The sequence below is a fragment of the Penaeus vannamei genome, chromosome 1 (genome assembly GCF_042767895.1).
Source record: "Penaeus vannamei isolate JL-2024 chromosome 1, ASM4276789v1, whole genome shotgun sequence".
NCBI lineage: Eukaryota > Metazoa > Arthropoda > Malacostraca > Decapoda > Penaeidae > Penaeus > Penaeus vannamei.
This window is the reverse complement of record NC_091549.1, coordinates 56,518,996-56,536,495: the sequence shown is the minus strand read 5'-3', so window position 1 is coordinate 56,536,495 and position 17,500 is coordinate 56,518,996. Positions and strand designations below refer to the sequence as shown.

General features: G+C 37.2%; 1 protein-coding gene across 2 annotated transcripts in view; it reads right to left on the bottom strand.

Annotated features, from left to right (window-relative positions):
* Window positions 1-17,500, bottom strand: part of Myo81F (Myosin 81F) — a 90,345-nt gene that overhangs the window by 996 nt on the left and 71,849 nt on the right. Inside the window, exons 5-40 of one of the 2 annotated variants that reach the window (XM_070125057.1) lie at window positions 16,911-17,101; window positions 16,462-16,674; window positions 15,930-16,207; window positions 15,589-15,724; window positions 15,297-15,422; window positions 14,822-14,939; window positions 14,383-14,504; window positions 14,090-14,235; window positions 13,349-13,561; window positions 13,051-13,220; window positions 12,807-12,943; window positions 12,500-12,648; window positions 11,094-11,129; window positions 10,107-10,332; window positions 9,570-9,821; window positions 9,170-9,290; window positions 8,757-8,917; window positions 8,297-8,489; window positions 7,911-8,065; window positions 7,391-7,615; window positions 6,648-6,814; window positions 6,302-6,499; window positions 5,774-5,960; window positions 5,149-5,310; window positions 4,677-4,942; window positions 4,294-4,450; window positions 4,004-4,140; window positions 3,611-3,813; window positions 3,271-3,402; window positions 2,837-3,003; window positions 2,105-2,312; window positions 1,439-1,584; window positions 1,204-1,323; window positions 787-1,023; window positions 358-561; window positions 1-168 (exon numbers count right to left, since the gene is read on the bottom strand). The exon at window positions 1-168 is cut by the window's left edge and continues 996 nt beyond it. In XM_070125057.1, the coding sequence (XP_069981158.1) occupies window positions 1-168; window positions 358-561; window positions 787-1,023; window positions 1,204-1,323; window positions 1,439-1,584; window positions 2,105-2,312; window positions 2,837-3,003; window positions 3,271-3,402; window positions 3,611-3,813; window positions 4,004-4,140; window positions 4,294-4,450; window positions 4,677-4,942; window positions 5,149-5,310; window positions 5,774-5,960; window positions 6,302-6,499; window positions 6,648-6,814; window positions 7,391-7,615; window positions 7,911-8,065; window positions 8,297-8,489; window positions 8,757-8,917; window positions 9,170-9,290; window positions 9,570-9,821; window positions 10,107-10,332; window positions 11,094-11,129; window positions 12,500-12,648; window positions 12,807-12,943; window positions 13,051-13,220; window positions 13,349-13,561; window positions 14,090-14,235; window positions 14,383-14,504; window positions 14,822-14,939; window positions 15,297-15,422; window positions 15,589-15,724; window positions 15,930-16,207; window positions 16,462-16,674; window positions 16,911-17,101 (6,227 nt within the window). The remainder of the gene's footprint in view (window positions 169-357; window positions 562-786; window positions 1,024-1,203; window positions 1,324-1,438; window positions 1,585-2,104; window positions 2,313-2,836; window positions 3,004-3,270; window positions 3,403-3,610; window positions 3,814-4,003; window positions 4,141-4,293; window positions 4,451-4,676; window positions 4,943-5,148; window positions 5,311-5,773; window positions 5,961-6,301; window positions 6,500-6,647; window positions 6,815-7,390; window positions 7,616-7,910; window positions 8,066-8,296; window positions 8,490-8,756; window positions 8,918-9,169; window positions 9,291-9,569; window positions 9,822-10,106; window positions 10,333-11,093; window positions 11,130-12,499; window positions 12,649-12,806; window positions 12,944-13,050; window positions 13,221-13,348; window positions 13,562-14,089; window positions 14,236-14,382; window positions 14,505-14,821; window positions 14,940-15,296; window positions 15,423-15,588; window positions 15,725-15,929; window positions 16,208-16,461; window positions 16,675-16,910; window positions 17,102-17,500) is intronic. The other variant, XM_070125064.1, reaches the window with a different exon arrangement.

Here is a 17,500-nt window from a genome sequence, read left to right as displayed (position 1 = left end):
TTGCTGTTGCGGTTGCTGCTGCTGTTGCTGCTGGTGAAGAACTGTTCCTTCCTCCATCACAGGCTGTGCCAGAATGCCCGCATGAGGAGGGGGCTCTGGGGGTGCGCCGCCCATGCTTTCTCTCAGAACTTCAGTGTAGTCTTTGATTAAGGTTGCAATCATGAAAGCCTGCCAATATAAAAAGCTGACATTAGAATGGAAGATCATTTACATCCATATCTCTTTATATTCACATTCATACATGTGCAAAAGTATATATATCTATCTACATAGTCATTTACACAAATATATATACAAATATATTCACAGAGACAGAGAGAGATATAATCCAAATGTTAAAATAAAACAGACAGTAACCTGAGTTGTATTAAGGATTATTTTGCTTTGCTTCCTTGTAGATCCTGTAATGATCATGAGCGCAGTAATGGAGGCTGAGTAATTCAATATGTAGTCATACTCATATGTGCACAACACGTTCCTGGATCGATGCTCAAGGAGATGGACTCCATTCTCATCAATGGCAAGCCACAGGACCTTTGGCCAGTTGGAAGTAAATGATTGCTGCAGAAAAAGAAAACTTCTTTAGAATGCAGTGGCTTAAATCATCATACACTATACTGTGTTCTGTGAATTCTAATCTCAAAAATATATCATTTCCCTATGTTTTCTTTTTTAAGTATCAAAACAACCACTACAATTACATAGTATAAAAGCAATACAGATGTGGCACTAAAATCCTATATCAAAATAAATATCTCAAGCAGCTACAATCTATCTTAAACTCACTGTAACATCAAATATTGTAGCTCTATGCAGTGGCCATGACTTGATAAGGTTAAGGAAGGCTTGTTTTGCTTCCTGTGAATCCATGTTGAAGAGGCTCTGGTGGTGCATTGCCACAGACTCATGGGTCACACTAGTCAGCAAACGCGGGGAGAGTGTGTGAGCTATCACTTCGCCGTAGTCCATGTTTGCTGTAAAGTTTCCTAGTTCTATTTGGGCTCTCAAGGAACACAGCATCACCTGTCAAAGGAGAGAGTTATCAAAGATTACAAAGTGTACCACTTCCTATCACAACAACTCTATCATTTTCAATAAGATTGAGTCCCAATAACTTTTTGGGCTTTAACAACACAGGCAAGAGTGTGTGAAATATGTGATGGCAATATATTACAGCAGATGTTATTCTGTCCAAATACTCACCGCCTCCATCTGCGTGACAGGGAATTTATCAGCACGAAGTGTATAGAGGACTTGGAAGTACAGAAGTTCTTTCTCCACATTGTCACTCAGGTCTATCCACTGCTCAAGAAGGAGGTGTTTCTGAAGAAAAGATATACTTATTAATACATGGTCATTAAGAAAATATAGAGCAAACATATTTTTTATATTCACACACACACACAAATAAACTCAAATAGTTAGACGTTCTAATTACCTTAAACAGGAATATGTGATGGTTGTGGTGCTGAGTGGCTGCAGTAGACTGCCTGTATCGCTCCCACCGGGACATTACATCCGCCAAGACCTCTTCCATCAGTATGCACCTTTCTGTCGTCCCCAACATCTCATAAATGGCATAACCTGTAAAAGGAATAAAAGGACATTCATATCATTATGTAGCTATATATATTTTATATTCTGAATTTTCTTGCCCTTTCTTTCTCTTTTTCTGTACACACACACACACACACACACACACACATTAACACATGTAATGATGAAACTGACCCATGGCCAGCTAACCAAACAACAATATTTCTTTTAAAAAGTTATAAGGAGGTTCATATAACTGTGTGCGTAGGTGTATAAAAGTACATGAGTGTATATTTGCCCCAATACTGGTCTTTTGCACATGCATATATCTGTAACGGAACACTCAATGCAAAGAGTAATTATCCTTATAGATCTATCAAAATCTTCACAGTACATGCTTACTTCTAAACCGAGTTTCTGAGAAGGAAATATACATTTTGGAAATGATGAATAAGCAGCATGATATCAAAGAATATAAAACCCACTTACATAGTGAGTGACCATTTACTCAAAACTAAAATCAGTTGGAATACTTGCACTACATACATACAAATATCTTTTAAAGTACCTTTGGTGGTTTCTTTGAGTCCAATCTTGTGTTTGATTAGATCAACAACATCTGCTGTTGTTGCTGATGCATCAAACTCCAATGAATGGAACTGTCCATCCATGAAATGGAAGCGAGCATATATTGGTCTGCGATTTATTGTACATAAGATCTCCTGTTTTGAGGGAGCCCACTGCCGACGCCGATTGTTCAGAGCTTTAACAAGACACTGGAGGAGGGAGGAGTGCAAAGAGAACACTGTTAATTCATTCCTGTCAAAACCTAGTGTTTAATTTCCAATTGAAAAACACACTGTTCTATATACCAACTACAAACAGATACTATGTAACATTCATTTTCTTAAACATCAAATGTGTTTAAGTCTTTTAATACTGTCCAAATATGATTTAATTACAAAACATGCCTGAATCTTTAATGTTGTTGTATATCAATTCAAAGTATATATAAATATACACACAAAATTACTAAAATTACTACTCAGTGATAATTAGAACAGGAATATAATTATGGTTTGAAGACAGTCATGTCCCAAATAGCATACTAATCACTTTTGCTCTCCATATCAGAGTAGTATATTTATGCCTATCACTTAACGTCAAAGCTGATTACAAATAAATAAATAAATAAATAAATATACTCATACTTATCAAACTTCAAATTCTAATAACAAGTAAATAAGAGGGATATACGGGTCTTGGTGCTACACATACTTCCAGAACTACACAGACTTACCTTCTCAGCATAGCGAGCATACTTTCCCTCTTCCGACACATAGTCTGTGGCGCAACGCTGTAGATGTGCACGGAGGTATTTTCTAACACACTTGTCAGTTGGGGGAATGACGGAGCAGAACAATGTCAGCAAGGACCAATGCCGTAAGTTTACCCGCGAATTTGGATCTGTTGGGAAATATCAATATAATCTGTATAGAAGGGTTATCTATAGCAACTGAAATACTGGGATTTATAGCTAATAATTGATAATCATTCTGGAGTCTGGGCTATCACATATCCTGCAACATCACACCAAAGTCTGCAAGATGCATGATGTAGGCAAAGTGAAGACTTATTATTACAACTTCCAAATAAAATGTCTATTGTTTTTCACAATATTCTAAAGAGACTGGAGGTGCCTAACAGAATCTTTATCATGTGTCATCTTCTTACCTGGATGATCTGTCGTTTGTTTGATGAGCTGGAGATACGTCTCGTTAAGCAGGAGGTCTCGCTTCATACACTGCTCCACCACGCCCTGAACCATTGTCAGTTGCTGGTCATCACTTGTAACTGCTGCTTCAGCTGCAAACAGATTGGTGTAGATAATTTTTTTTTCACTTTACTTCTGATTCAAAATATGTATTTCATGAGATGATGCATTTACCCCACATACTTAAAATACAAAAAGACTGATAAGGAAAGAGATAATACAAAATCTGACTCTCAACCTTTCACTGCACCAACAAAATTATCCAACGGTTCAATTCTGACACATGTGAATCATACTTACCATTAGGATTAAGACCCGCATAGGTAAGGATGGCAAGAGAGATCTGGAGTGCTTGCTGTTCAACCTCAGGCGTAGCAATCTTCGTGAGAGTCTGAGTCAAAGGAGTCTTGGAGAATGCCCAGAACATGTGGTGGAAGCCCTTATATGTCTCTGAATTCTCCCCATAATCCTGGCGCAGCTTCTCTAGCTTCTGCTTGTTCAATCTGATGATATTCACATAAAAAAATAAATTAAGGATAATACTGTGAGACCTGACCACAAAACAGACATGTAAGACCAGGATCTAAAATGCCATCGTGTACAATTGCATGATATAAACTCTCCAAATATCTTATATCCTCAGGAAACAGAGACAAAGAAAGGCTAAATTAAGACCACCATATTTGCACTGACCTCCTCAGCGTACTGACAAAGAAGTTCCCACCCTGCTCCTGAGGTTTCCTGAGGATGTTGGCATCAATGATTTGCCGACGTGCATGCACCAGGTTGTAATACAACCGTATTCGATCTTCACCCGTAATCTGCTTCACCTGTCAAGTGTAAGGATGTGTTAAAATAATTTCAACTATGATTTCCTTTTCGTATGGTATATTTTGAAAGTAAAATCTCAGCCATTCATATACTTCAATAACAAAATGAATATCTCAAAAAGAACATCAATACAACAAGCAACAAACACTTACCTTCTTATTGGAGTCCATGTCTTTTATCCAAGATGCGAGAAGCGGAGAATAACTAGCTATAAGGAAGCCTATTTCTTCCTTTTCTTTGGTCTCAAAAACAAAGCATTTATGTGCATCTGGCAGAGTTCTTAAGAGGTTTATAGTGATGAAGTTGTCACTGAAAATAGAGATTGAGATAATGAGCTGTGCATATATGTTTGAGATTTAGTTTCATAAACCAAACTACATGTTAGGGAGGATACAGTACAATATCCTACAAATACTTGTTCTGGATAACATGAAATATGAAACAATAGGATTTAGTGCCTCTAAATCACATCCATCTGGTCTAGAGTTGGTTATGTGAATAATAAACAATAGCTTAAAAGAAATGACTAACTTACCTTGGGTCTAAAAAGATTGATTCTATGTCACAATATCTATACTCATAAAGGATGAATTTGTCATCTGGTTTAATCATAGCAATGCCATCACAGTTGACTCCCAGGATAAGTGTGTTCCCGTATGACCAATATCCTCTATATGAGACTTGGAACATCGTGGTCCCGTAGAGAGGGAACTGCATGACACATGTCAGATACCACACTTTAGCTACGATGTCTGTTTTGCCAGTGCCATACTGCCTGTGTGCCTGTCCAAGCACTGGTATCTGAGGGGAGATAAAAACTGATGTCTTAGTCTGTCAACGTTTAACTTGGTTTCTTCTGTCAAGAAACATTCTTATTTCAAAACCATTTTACTCATTAAATTTATCTCTTCTCTACCGACAAAATGTTAAATGGTATGTCATATACCCTTCTAACTAGTTCCTGGTAATTGTATCTCTGAATACAAAAGAGGCATCCAAGCACTCACCCACTCAGCCTGCTTCCTTCCTTGAGCTATGCGGGCTGGGAGATAGGACTGAATATCAGCATAAAATTCAGTCTTGCCATCCTTTGGGTCACCGAGTGCCACCTGAGCCTGTAGCCCAGCCAACTGGAGAGCTACTTTCTCATTGATTGGGAAGTCATCAGCCTGTGTGCAATAAATGGGGATAAAGAATTAGCACATATATTGTGAAAAAAGTTTTTTGGTTTTAAAAGAATATCAAGTTAGAAAAGGACTAATTAAATTCACCTTGTTTATAATGTTTTAGTCAAATTTAACTCTATAGACTGATGACTAAGACTAGCATTCAAATAAGGAAAAATTTAGAGACTGGAAAAAAAAATACATCATTTTCAAACTTATTTACCAAACCATCTGTTGGTACTAATTTTCTGGAACCATACTAGAGAAACTATTTCCATTACAGAACTTATTCCAAGACTGACTTATAATATTTCAAAGCGTGACACTAACTTCACTCTATATAAACTCTTTCTTTCCCTATCATTCACTCTGAAGCATGTCTCATAAATCAGTACCACTTAAACTGAAAAATAACAGGAACTGAAGTGTTCTCAGCCATTACACAAACTGTTAAACTTATACTTACTCTTACTACACTATATACTGCCTGAGCATATAACAGGTTCACTTGCACTGGGTCGCTTGGAATTTCCCGAGGAGAGCGGAAGAGACGTTTGCGGAAAACAAATCTGTTCTCCCCAGAACTGACCGTTTGTGAAGAGCGTTTATTGAGAGTTCCATAGTTGCTTGAACTCCCGACCTTTTGTTGTTTTCTGAAAGGGAATTAATGAAATCCATCATTGTTTATGTCACATATAATGCGTCAAGTAGCTATTCAAAAGATACTGCCAGAGGATTCAAATGCATGATTCATGGTACAAACTACCCGATCAACTCTTTTTCAAAATGAAAATATGCCTTTCATTTTCTCTCTGAATAACTTTTGATAAATATATATCTCTTTATGAACAGACATATTCCACAATTCCTTACTGGATTCTTCTTCTTTTAGTCAGATATCTCTTTTACTATAAATTTCCATAGAAAAGATCTCATGAAAAAGAAATGATGACAAATTCCATGACCCAAGAAACAAACAGCCAAAGCCACTCACGTCTCCCAAGATGATATCACATCGTAAAGATACTCATGGATCTTTACGTGCTTGTCTCCATCCAGACCAGATTCATATATCGCCCAGCCCTCTAGATTCGCCAGTCCAAGTCTGTCTGCCAGCTTCTGCATGGCGTCACCAGCAGTGTCCCTTGGATGGACATCAATAGCCTTTGTGCGGCCGTCCAGGAAGAAGAATCTGCACAAAAAAATTTAAATTAAAAATGTATTAAAAAAAGAAAAAAAAAAGAAAAAAGAAAAAAAAAATCACACAATTTGTGGTATGATTAAAAAGTTCTAAACGTCCTTTCAGTGAAAATGCAACATCAGTGAGTGAGCAAACTAACCTGCAAACAATGGTTCCAAGTTTCTTCATGGCTGCAATCTCCACAGAGGAAGGAGGTAGTCTTCTGCAACTGACCTTCGTATTTTTACAGTTTTCGAGGCACCACTGCACATACTGCCGCAGCTTTCCATCAAGGCTGAGGCTCTTTTGAAGGAAGCTTACAAAATACTGTTATGGGAAAAAAAGTGCTTTAGGGGAATGTCCACAGAATAGCATTTTATCTAATTCATCTTCCATTTAACATATGCATTATAATATATGACTAACTCTATAAAGGATAATGATGATGATGATGATGATGATGATGATGATGATGATAATAATGATGATAATAATAATAATAACAATAATAATAATTATATCAATAACAATAACAATAATGGCAATAATAATAATGATAATAATAATAATAATAATAATAATAAAAGCTTTGATAATACTATATATGACATAAAAAGAAAATATAGATCTTAAACAAGATATTTACAACAGTATTCCAAGAATTTTTTTTTTATAAATAATACCTACAATAATGTAAATAATTGTCATGACTGGAAAACATGAGAAAATAGCAAGAACATATAATAATAATAATAATAATAATAATAATAATAATAATAATAATAATAATGGCTATTACCACATTTAAAAATGGCAAATCGCAAATCATGATAACTTCTAGAACACACAATCTGAACAAAATTCTCTTTATGGACGAGGCATTAATACACAATCTATTCGTACCTTATGAAGAAGTTTTCCTGGTTGGAAAGCCACAACACACAAACACAGCATTAGCCAAAGCCGTTCCAGTGATTCCGTGCTCGGGTTATTGGTGACCTGCCTCATGCACTGGACGTAGATTTCGTTGCGAAGCTCCTCCCGCTCCAGGCCATGAGTGATAATGTTCTGGATAGTCGTTATCTCTTGCTCGGGTTTTAATTCTCCTCGGCAGTATTTGCACAAGTCCTGTTAAGTTTAAAATCATTTTTTTCATGTTGTGGCAAATGACTCATGTCCCTGAGTTAAGAAGGGATAACTTCATCACAATCTGAATTCACGCATCATCAGTTATACACAAAATGAAGGGTATTTTGAGTTCATGAATCATCATCAATAAAAAGATATTCAAACGGCATATCTTTTATATCATCTCTGAAACAAGAATACTCTAAAATGCATACAAATAAAACCAATCAGGAATTGGCAATGCTAAAACATGATACAACAATATCTACAATACTGCAAAAAGGTGAATACAGACCCTAAAGATTGTGCAAGCAAGGTTGATGTTTTCTGGGTCATAAAGGTGGACATGAGAGGTAGGGATGATGGAGGAGCGAGAATACGTGATCAGCTCATACTTGGGAAGGAACTCTGCTGTGGAGCGTTTGCGGGTCAGTGTAGACATGATGGTGCCTGTGGTGCAGGAAATGAGAAAAGTTAATTGGGAGAATACTATTGGCTAAAGGCTAATGACACTTGGGTAATACATGGCTAATGTCTTGTCGAAGTGTTATAATATCATTCAACTGTCTATAGCAATGCACTGGGACCAAGAGTGAAAAACTATTGAACACTCCAATCATAGAATTAACTTACTGATACTGTGCAACACTATTAATGAAAAACAATCAAATTGGTACTTACCCTCAGGTGAGCGTTCATGATTATTGAAATACTTTTCTGCAAACTCAATCATATCAAAATGATTCTGGCTTTCATTCTCTTTGTTCTCCTCAAGCTCCTCCAATTCATGAAGCTTACGCTCAACCCTCTGCTTGCGACGTTCAACTCTGTCTGGGTCTTCGACCACACCATTGTTGCGACTGCTCACCCGCTGCTATAATACAGTACAACAATCAATATCAAACCAATGCATGTCAACTTCTTAACCATATTAATCTTCATAAACATTACCAAAACAATTGAAATAATTATTAGAAACTTATTCATACTGTCTTTGACCTCCAAGCTTTAGTAATGTACATGTTCCTTATGACTACTGACATCTCAAAACATCAAGTGCATCACATCCAACTCATCTACTTTATTTTTGACTAAAGAACAAACTGTAAATCAATGGGAATCACAGAGCATTACAACTTACCACAGGACTTCTTGTACCAGATCGTGACACCCGTGATGGGCTTCGGGCAGAAGGGGATCTCGAAGGTCGCTTCTGGCCCGAAGGTCTTCGACGACGTTCAAGAGATTGCTCTCGAGGTCTTCTTAACTCAACCTCTTCCTCTGGAGGAGCAGGTGGAGGGCCTGGAAATGGATGGAAATGTTTTGTTGGTTGGTGCCTTTTTTCAGATTAAAGATCCCTACAATGCTGACATTATACAATGCTAGACTTGCACACCAACAAATAAAACATATGGTGAACATATATATGTGTGTGTGAGTGTGTGAGTGTGTAAGTGTGTGTGTGTTTACGTGTGTATAACTGTGTGTTTGAGTGCATCTGCATGTGCCTTTAGGCATTTGTTCACATATCTAAACAGATGTCAAGATAAATACCTGCAGGTGGTGGACCTGATACATAGTTTGGTTCCCTTCGACCCTGTGACCCTGCTAGGCCAACAGGAATAGTTTCATATATTGGCTCCTTTGGTTTCTCATCTTCATGGAATCCATTCATCTGAAATCAAAGAGTTGATAAAAGAGTGGAAAATAACAAACAAACACATAGATACATCACAATGAGCTGTAAGTTACTCTTAAACTCATACAAACAGAATTTTTTCTATGCTTTATAAAACAGCCTAAAATCTTTCTAATGAGACACTGAAAAATCTAAATACAACATACATACATAGTGAATAAAAAGAATACTATTCTTATTCATACACAATAGAAATTGCAACAACCTAAATGTCAGAATATATCAAAACTAAATCATAACTTGTATAACTGATACCTGTGGCGGAGGTGGGGGTGGCAGGCTATCCCCACTCTCTCTATTAGCCTTCTGCTCTGCTGTTCCTGGGACTGGGTGTGGGGGAGCGGACAAGGCTGGCGGAGGAGGTGGCGTTTGTTCTGCAACTTGTGGTGGAGAAACGAGGTCTTGAGGCAGTGGAGGAGGAGGAAGGGAATCTGGTGCATGAGGTGGGGGTGGTGGCGGCAAAGGGGATTCCTGTCCTTCCCCTTCGCCGCGGTTAAGAGCTTCAATCTGTGTGAGGGAAATAATTAAGATAAAGAAATATTGCATGGGATACACCTCAAAAATATAAACAACGGATTAAAGTATACAAAAAAAATTATAAAAGAAAATAAGTTCTACATGATATCATCTTTCATTCGGCCAATTCATCATCAGAAATCCATTTTGAAGGATAAGAAGTAACTAGAATTTCGCAGAAAGAAAAAGTAATTAATATCAGGATTTCATTATATCATATCTTGCAAAGCCATATAAAAAAGGATGATCACAATCTCTTTAAACTTGAAAACTAACCTCCTCTTCTACATTGTCGGCAAGTTCTTCCATCTGTCGAGATATTTCATCAAGGACGTGTCTCTCGGATTCCATATTCGATAAGAAGGAGAACAGGTTGTCGAGATCAACCCCTTCGCCCGAGCCCTGAGATGCATCGTCTGGGTTGGTCGGGCCGGAAGTGGCCAGCCGCGTGTTGACTGTCTCAGCCATGTTGGAGAGTGTTGCCATCTCCTCCTCGACTTTCCTGGATTATTAAATTAGTTGTTAAAATTTGCATTTCCTAGGTACATTCTTTCTGTTATACACCTAAAGCTACAGAAGTAGAAAAGATAATCATTTCCTTCTAGTGATTTGGTACATATTGAAATCTATCTTTTGATAGATTTCAAGTGCACAGAACAGTGTGTGTGTGTGTGTGTGTGTGTGTAATTGTGAGTGTATACATGTATGTATCTCCTTGTGTGTGCATGCAGGTGATTCTTATTCTCAAATATCTGCATCACTTAAATTTCATACAATAACTGTCGTAAAAAAAATCCATAACAAGAAATTCCAGCACCAAGAAATATCCAGCATGCAAATGAGTCACATTTCAATATAAAATTCAGAAAAAGTATAATGAAATCCCCAAAACAGGCATGAATCACAGAGCTAGTAAAAACCCCAAAGACTTTCATACATACTTCAAAGTTTACACCAAAAGCACTCTAGTGTTTCAAACATAAAAGAATAAAGTAATTATTTTTGCTTCATGATGCCAAATATAATCAGCAATTCTATTAACAAGTTATTTTGCTGATTAATTATGCAATAACTCTTTCAAAACAAGATTCATTTCATTACTACTTATTCAACAGCCTTTTCCACAGCAAGTATTCGACAGCTGAAACCCTTTTAGCAATCACTCATCGTAAGACAAAGTGACACTACCGATCATTCCTTTTCGTAAACACTAGAGAGCCTCACTTACAGCGAGAGATTTCAAGGAACCGAATGCATACTCACCCTTCCCCTACAGCTGCTAGCCCATCATATTGTTTGCTTGAAAGAGAAGCAAGAGCACATCAAGCAAAAATGAAAGCAAAAGTTGCTAGACTACATAAATGTATAAATATATAAGCACTTTGAAATAACTATTCACTTATATCTGAGAATGGAAGATATAATGAACAGACCATGAATCAAATATAGAACAAAAGATGCATTATCAACTAGAGACGAGATGTGTAGATCATGGATACTTTTCCCCCACAGAAATATTCAAGCAAAATTCATTCAAATCTTTAATCACTTTTATACATATCAGTTATTGTTATACATGTAGGTGTACAGTGTGTGTGTGTGTGTGTGTGTGTGTGTGTGTGTGTGTGTGTGTGTGTGTGTGTGTGTGTGTGTGTGTGTGTGTGTGTGTGTGTGTGTGTGTGTGTGTGTGTGTGTGTGTGTGTGTGTGTGTGTGTGTGTGTGTGTGTGTGCGTGTGTGTGTGTGTGTGTGTGTGTGTGTGTGTGTGTGTGTGTGTGTGTGTGTGTGTGTGTGTGTGTGTGTGTGTTTGTGTGTGTGTGTGTGTGTTTGTGTGTGAGTGTGAGTGTGAGTGTGTGTGCATGTGTGTGCATGTGTGTGCATGTGTGTACATGTGTGTGCATATGTGTGTGCATATGTGTGTGCATATGTGTGTGCATATGTGTGTGCACATGTGTGTGTGTGCATATATGTGTGTGCATATATGTGTGTGTGTGTGTGTGTGTGCATATGTCTGTGTATAGGTGTGTGTGTATCTGCATCTGCAAGCGAGTGTAATATGCATTTCAATGTATTTTTACGAGTATGTGTACACATGTCCATTCCTTTTATTCCTCTCTCTCTCTCCCCACAAAGAAGCAAGCATTAGAACCAAGAATCAGAAGAAAGATTATGAAAGCATAATACTTCAGCATTCACAGATTTAGAGCTCAGCATTTCTCCCATAAACAGAAAAAGAAGGAGGTGAATCAACCTTTAATATAAAAGATTCCAGAAGACATGCAAAACAGGTACTGAGATATTATCTTCACAGAAAAAAAATGATAACCTTAGATTTTATTGCATATGTCTGAATTTCCCCTTATAATTACAATCAAATATTAGGTGTTAATATCATTAATAAAGCTAACACTGTGGTTAAAGTATGCAGAAATAAGAAATTTATTTTGGCAATAATAATCTTTAGCTGAAATACTAGTAATTAAATACTAAAAATGTATTAGAATCTATAATCACACCTATGTGTTAGACTCAAAATTCCTAATGATTTAATCACTCATACACATCACGATGAAAAAATGGAAAAATAAAAAAAACATGAAGCCTACATTGATCCCACTGAACTATTATTCCAAAAGCATTTCTATTCCAGCACGTGTTCACTACTCCATACCTCTGAGCTTCCTCCAGCTCCTTCCTCTTTTCCTCGTCTTCTGCCAACTTGAGAGCTTCCTCTTCCCTTTGCCGTCTCTCCTCCTCCAGCTTCTCTCGTCTTCGTTGTTCCTCCTCGATTCGCTTCATTTCCCGAAGGGCATTTGCAACCTTTAAAAAGGATTAGTAAGTTATTTTTTATTGACAAACAATACGAATTCCTTGTTTCTGATTATTTCTTTGTCACAATTTTGAAGCCCTTTTTTTTGTGATTTTTGCCTGTAGATGCCTATGAGTAATCTCTTCAATAAAATTTTTCTTCACATTACCTCTCTGGCAAACATTCCTCGGACATTAGACTGAATAATTACTGCCGCCCGCCTCTTTCTCAGGAATACAAGTCTTAGCTTCCAACCACGGTAGCGATTTTGGATATTTATACATGCTGCTCGTATCCTGTTATATTCTGTAAAATTGAAAAGCTGCATCAGTCATTGCCAAGAGAATGGGATAGTCTATAAACAAAGAAAGATAAACATTTTTGAGAGCATGAGATTAAGATCATTAACTAACCCATTCTGCGCTTATGCATGCGGTATGCAGCCTGGATTTTGACTGCTGCATCGCGTATTGTGGTGAGACGCTGGTCTTCTAGGGGCTCATATACTTTCTGCCGGATGAATACTTTGCTCTTGCCAACTTGCCACTCCCTTGGTGGCAGATTCTGACCTTTCATGATGTCACTAGAATGAAAAGTATAATGTATTTTAACCAATGCATCTACATCTAGAAAACTGGGAAAAATCATTCCCGATTTTTGTTGTCTAAACTATCTGCTCCAAATTAGTAAATTAGCAAGCAAATTACCCACCACACATGATCTTTGGGTGTCGGATGTCTGCGCTTCTTATTTAGGCAAAAGTATCTTGTGATGAAATCTGTGAAGGTCATATGGATAGGGAATCCTTCCTTGCGGATCCTGATGATATCATTCATGCCCAAATACCGCAGCTGGTCAAGCACCATCAATTCATCGTAGGAGTCAGCAGATTTGCTTTTGTTCGGTTTAATGCACCTGACATACCTGAGGAGAAAAGATGGGGCTCTCTTTCAGAAGTCAATTTCAAACTTTTCTGTAAAATGCTTTAGTCAATCAATCTTAACCTAAAAAAAAATAATAATAATAATAATAAAATGGATGAATGCAACACAACTAGATATTTCCAACGCATTTAGGATAACATCCTTAGAAAAGATGCTTTGAAATTCTTATTTTTTTTTTCTATTTAAATGTTAACTCCCTTTCATTGAATGTTAGCCTGTTGTTTGCTTATCAACCCGAGCTCTTTCCAGAACTTATTGAATTATTATTATTATTGAATTATTATTGAATTATGAATTATTATGGTTTTCTACTGCAATTCTCACCAATTGAGAGCCAGGTCCTGTAGGAATTCCATATCTATGTCAATTCAAAATACTCATTCAAGGTATTGTTAATTCTGATTAAACTGAATACCACCAATTTACAAAGACTTACAACACAGTATTTCTCCTTTCAATGAGGTCTGATGTTCTCTCTTTACACCACAGGATAAAGAAGTATCCTTACCATGGATTAGTTGACTGCAGAACATCAACCAAAGCCTGAAGTTGATTGCGGAAAGCATCAGCAACTGTTGGCTTTCCCTTTGAGGTTCCTCTGGAGATTGTGCTATGTATGGTACCCATTCTGGCAATGGTGCAGCCAAGGAGATCCTGTAAATATATACCTTTATGCTGTACAGCAAGTTTGCATGGAAAACTATCTGTCTGTTTGTTTGATTGATTGCTGTTTTGCATATCTCGGTTTAAAAAAAGTTATAGAAGTTTTGTTTAAGATATGACTGAAACTTCATCACAAACCTGGAATCTTATGAGATCAGCGACAAATTTGTTCCGTGACTTGTTCATCAATTCGAAAAACACATCCTGCTGTGCATCTCTGTTCTTGTCGACAAAGCCTTTCACGGTGTATATCACTTTCCCTGTAAAAATTCAGTCATTATGAATTTGGCCTCGAGATGTACTATTAAGCAGCCTTTCACTTAATGGATTGTATTTTTCATTACATGCTTTCTTTTAAAATTTTTCTTGCAAAATGTTACCGATAAAAATAAAATATATTCCAAATAAGGATATGAAAATGTGTAAAAAGGTCAAACACCAGATAGAATTTCATACCTTAGAGGAGAAAGAAGGGTTCCAGATATATACCTCAATATGCCTACCCACAAGAATATATAAAAAAAAAAATCGTAATGCCTATGCAAATTCTACACTACTCATGGACCCAAAAATATACCTGCATAGTGGTTGATACCAAATTCCACCTCCCACTTTCTTCTGTCTTCACCCTTGATGTAGTTGGGATGGGAATCAAATTCCTGGTGTAACTTGGTCAAGTAGGATTTGTCTGCACCCTGTAGGGATAATACTTTCTTTATTGTAAGAAGAGGATCTAATTTTCATAAGATAATTCCACAATCTTTGTATTTACTAATGGGGGCAATACTTTCTTTATTGAAAGAAAAGGATCCTATCTTTCAAAGGATGGTTCAAAAATCTTTCTGTCTTCTAATTCTTTAATATACTTGAAATGACAATGAATAAATATACCAAAACTCTTAAGCAAAATATTCTAAATTATCATAAGATAATCTAAAAAAAATTCTGCCCTTCTAGTACTTGAAAAACACTGAAAATAATGTAAAAAAAAAAAACTTTCAAATACTTCAGCTCAAGTCTCCCAATTATCAGACTGTGGACCTGTTCCCTACCTTGGGCATTCGGCACTCTTCAGATAAGAGTTTGAGGATGCACCTTGGAGGCTTTTCAAGCAGTTCAAGGCACTCTGTGTTGTCAGTGAAGGTGATGTGGGAAAACTTGATCTCCTCCTGACGGTACTGTTAGAAAAAAGAGAGAAATATTGTCTTATTTGTTGTATCTTTTTCTTTTGGTACTATATACTGAAAACAAGGAGATAGTCATATTCCTCTATCTACCAAAATATTCTAGTTTGCACAAATAGTTGCACAAATAGTCCAAAAAAGTTCTGTGAAGACTACTCACAATTTCTTGCTCCAATGCAAACACATAATGGTTAAAGAATTTGTGTAATTTTTCGTTTGTATAATTGATACACAATTGTTCAAATGAGTTAGTTGCAAAGTTCTCGAATCCAAAGATGTCCAGCACACCTAAAAATCTGCAATAACAAAAGGAACAGAAATGAGCATGGGGTAAAATAGAAGGATAAGTTTACAAGCTATTTACTTTCTAATATTAGTGAAAAAAAACATCTCAATCATCAAAACCAGCTTCCGATGGTTTGCCTCAAGATCCTTATCTATCCTTTTCCACATCACCCTGTCACTGATTTTTACACCATGACATTGACAGTATCACTCTACCTTGTCTGGTCCTGCCCAGGGTTGGTGCATTTGTTAATGTGGTCGACAAGCCAAGCAAATGTTCTAGAATAGAGTGCCTTGGCCATGGCATGTCTGTTTTCCCGAGCCTCAGCAAGCTTGAGTGGAATTCGTGTGATATTTCCTCTGATGTTAATCTGGCGCTGAAGAACAATGCCCAACAGATCCTCCTCCTCCAAATTCAGCAATTCTGCGACAATAGTCAGCACTTCCTTGTCGCTAGTACTCAACTCACACTTCTCACCATCAATGTCCACGAACTGGTCACAAAGAAGAAAAAAAGCAAAATCAAATCAAAATATGAAGATATACAGAAACTCAATAAAGAAGAATAGGATAAATAATCTTTAAATATTGGCAGTGAAATATGTATCAGAACTTGTTGACCCTACTTCAAATCTCAACCAATATATGAACAAGCACGTGCATTTCATCTGTCACTATCATAACTGATGTGTAATTTTAAACCATCTATCATTTAAGTCATTTATAAAATATCAGAATCACAACTCACCTCTAAATTGCCAAGCCACAGAATAGCAGCCAGAGTACCGAAAATGCCGTCGCAGATCTCTGGCGGGACATGAAGTACATTGAAAGCTAGTCGGAGTCCATCAAATCTCTTGACGTCATCCACTCCGTCTATGGTGATGCACCCAGACTGATTCAGGTAGGTATAGAAACTCGCTGGCCGCAGATGGAACTGGTCTGCGATTTCTTTGTTATTCTGAAAGAGGGAGATAGATGACTTACAAGCTGGTCTAAGGTAGAGTAACTTAAAAAAATTGTTATATCATATATCTGCTAAACTAACTCCTGCTCAGATTTTGAGATATTTGATATCTATCTGTAATAAATCAAAGAACATAGAAAATAAAGCAAGTTGCAAGACATCAATGTGAATACAAACAATGAAAAAGGTCATATATACAATCCTTTAAGGCATAACGGAATTCAACTCACTTGTGCAGCTGCAACTAGCTGATAGAAGACGTGGTAGTTCCTCTCTTCAGGTCCCTGGAAGGTGATTCTAGACTGCTCCAGGAGGTAGTCCTGCATGACGCAGCCTTTGATATGCCAAGATGTGTCAAAGCACACTTGCATAAACTTTCCAAATCGACTAGAGTTGTCATTTCTAACTGTCTTGGCATTGCCTGAGGAAGTAAAAAAACACAACTGATTACTGACATTGCATTGATAACCCTTGCAATGGTCACAAGCAAAAATATCTATACAGGACATAGGATATAGCAAAATTACACAAATACAATGAGTGTATTCAGAAAGGAAAGCAAAAAATAAAAAAATAAAAGAGAGAGAGAGAGAGAGAGAGAGAGAGAGAGAGAGAGAGAGAGAGAGAGAGAGAGAGAGAGAGAGAGAGAGGGAGAGGGAGAGGGAGAGGGAGAGGGAGAGAGAGAGAGAGCGAGAGAGAGAGAGAGAGAGAGAGAGAGAGAGAGAGAGAGAGAGAGAGAGAGAGAGAGAGAGAGAGAGAGAGAGAGAGAGAGAGAGAGAGAGAGAGAGAGGGAGAGAGAGAGAGAGAGAGAGAGAGAGAG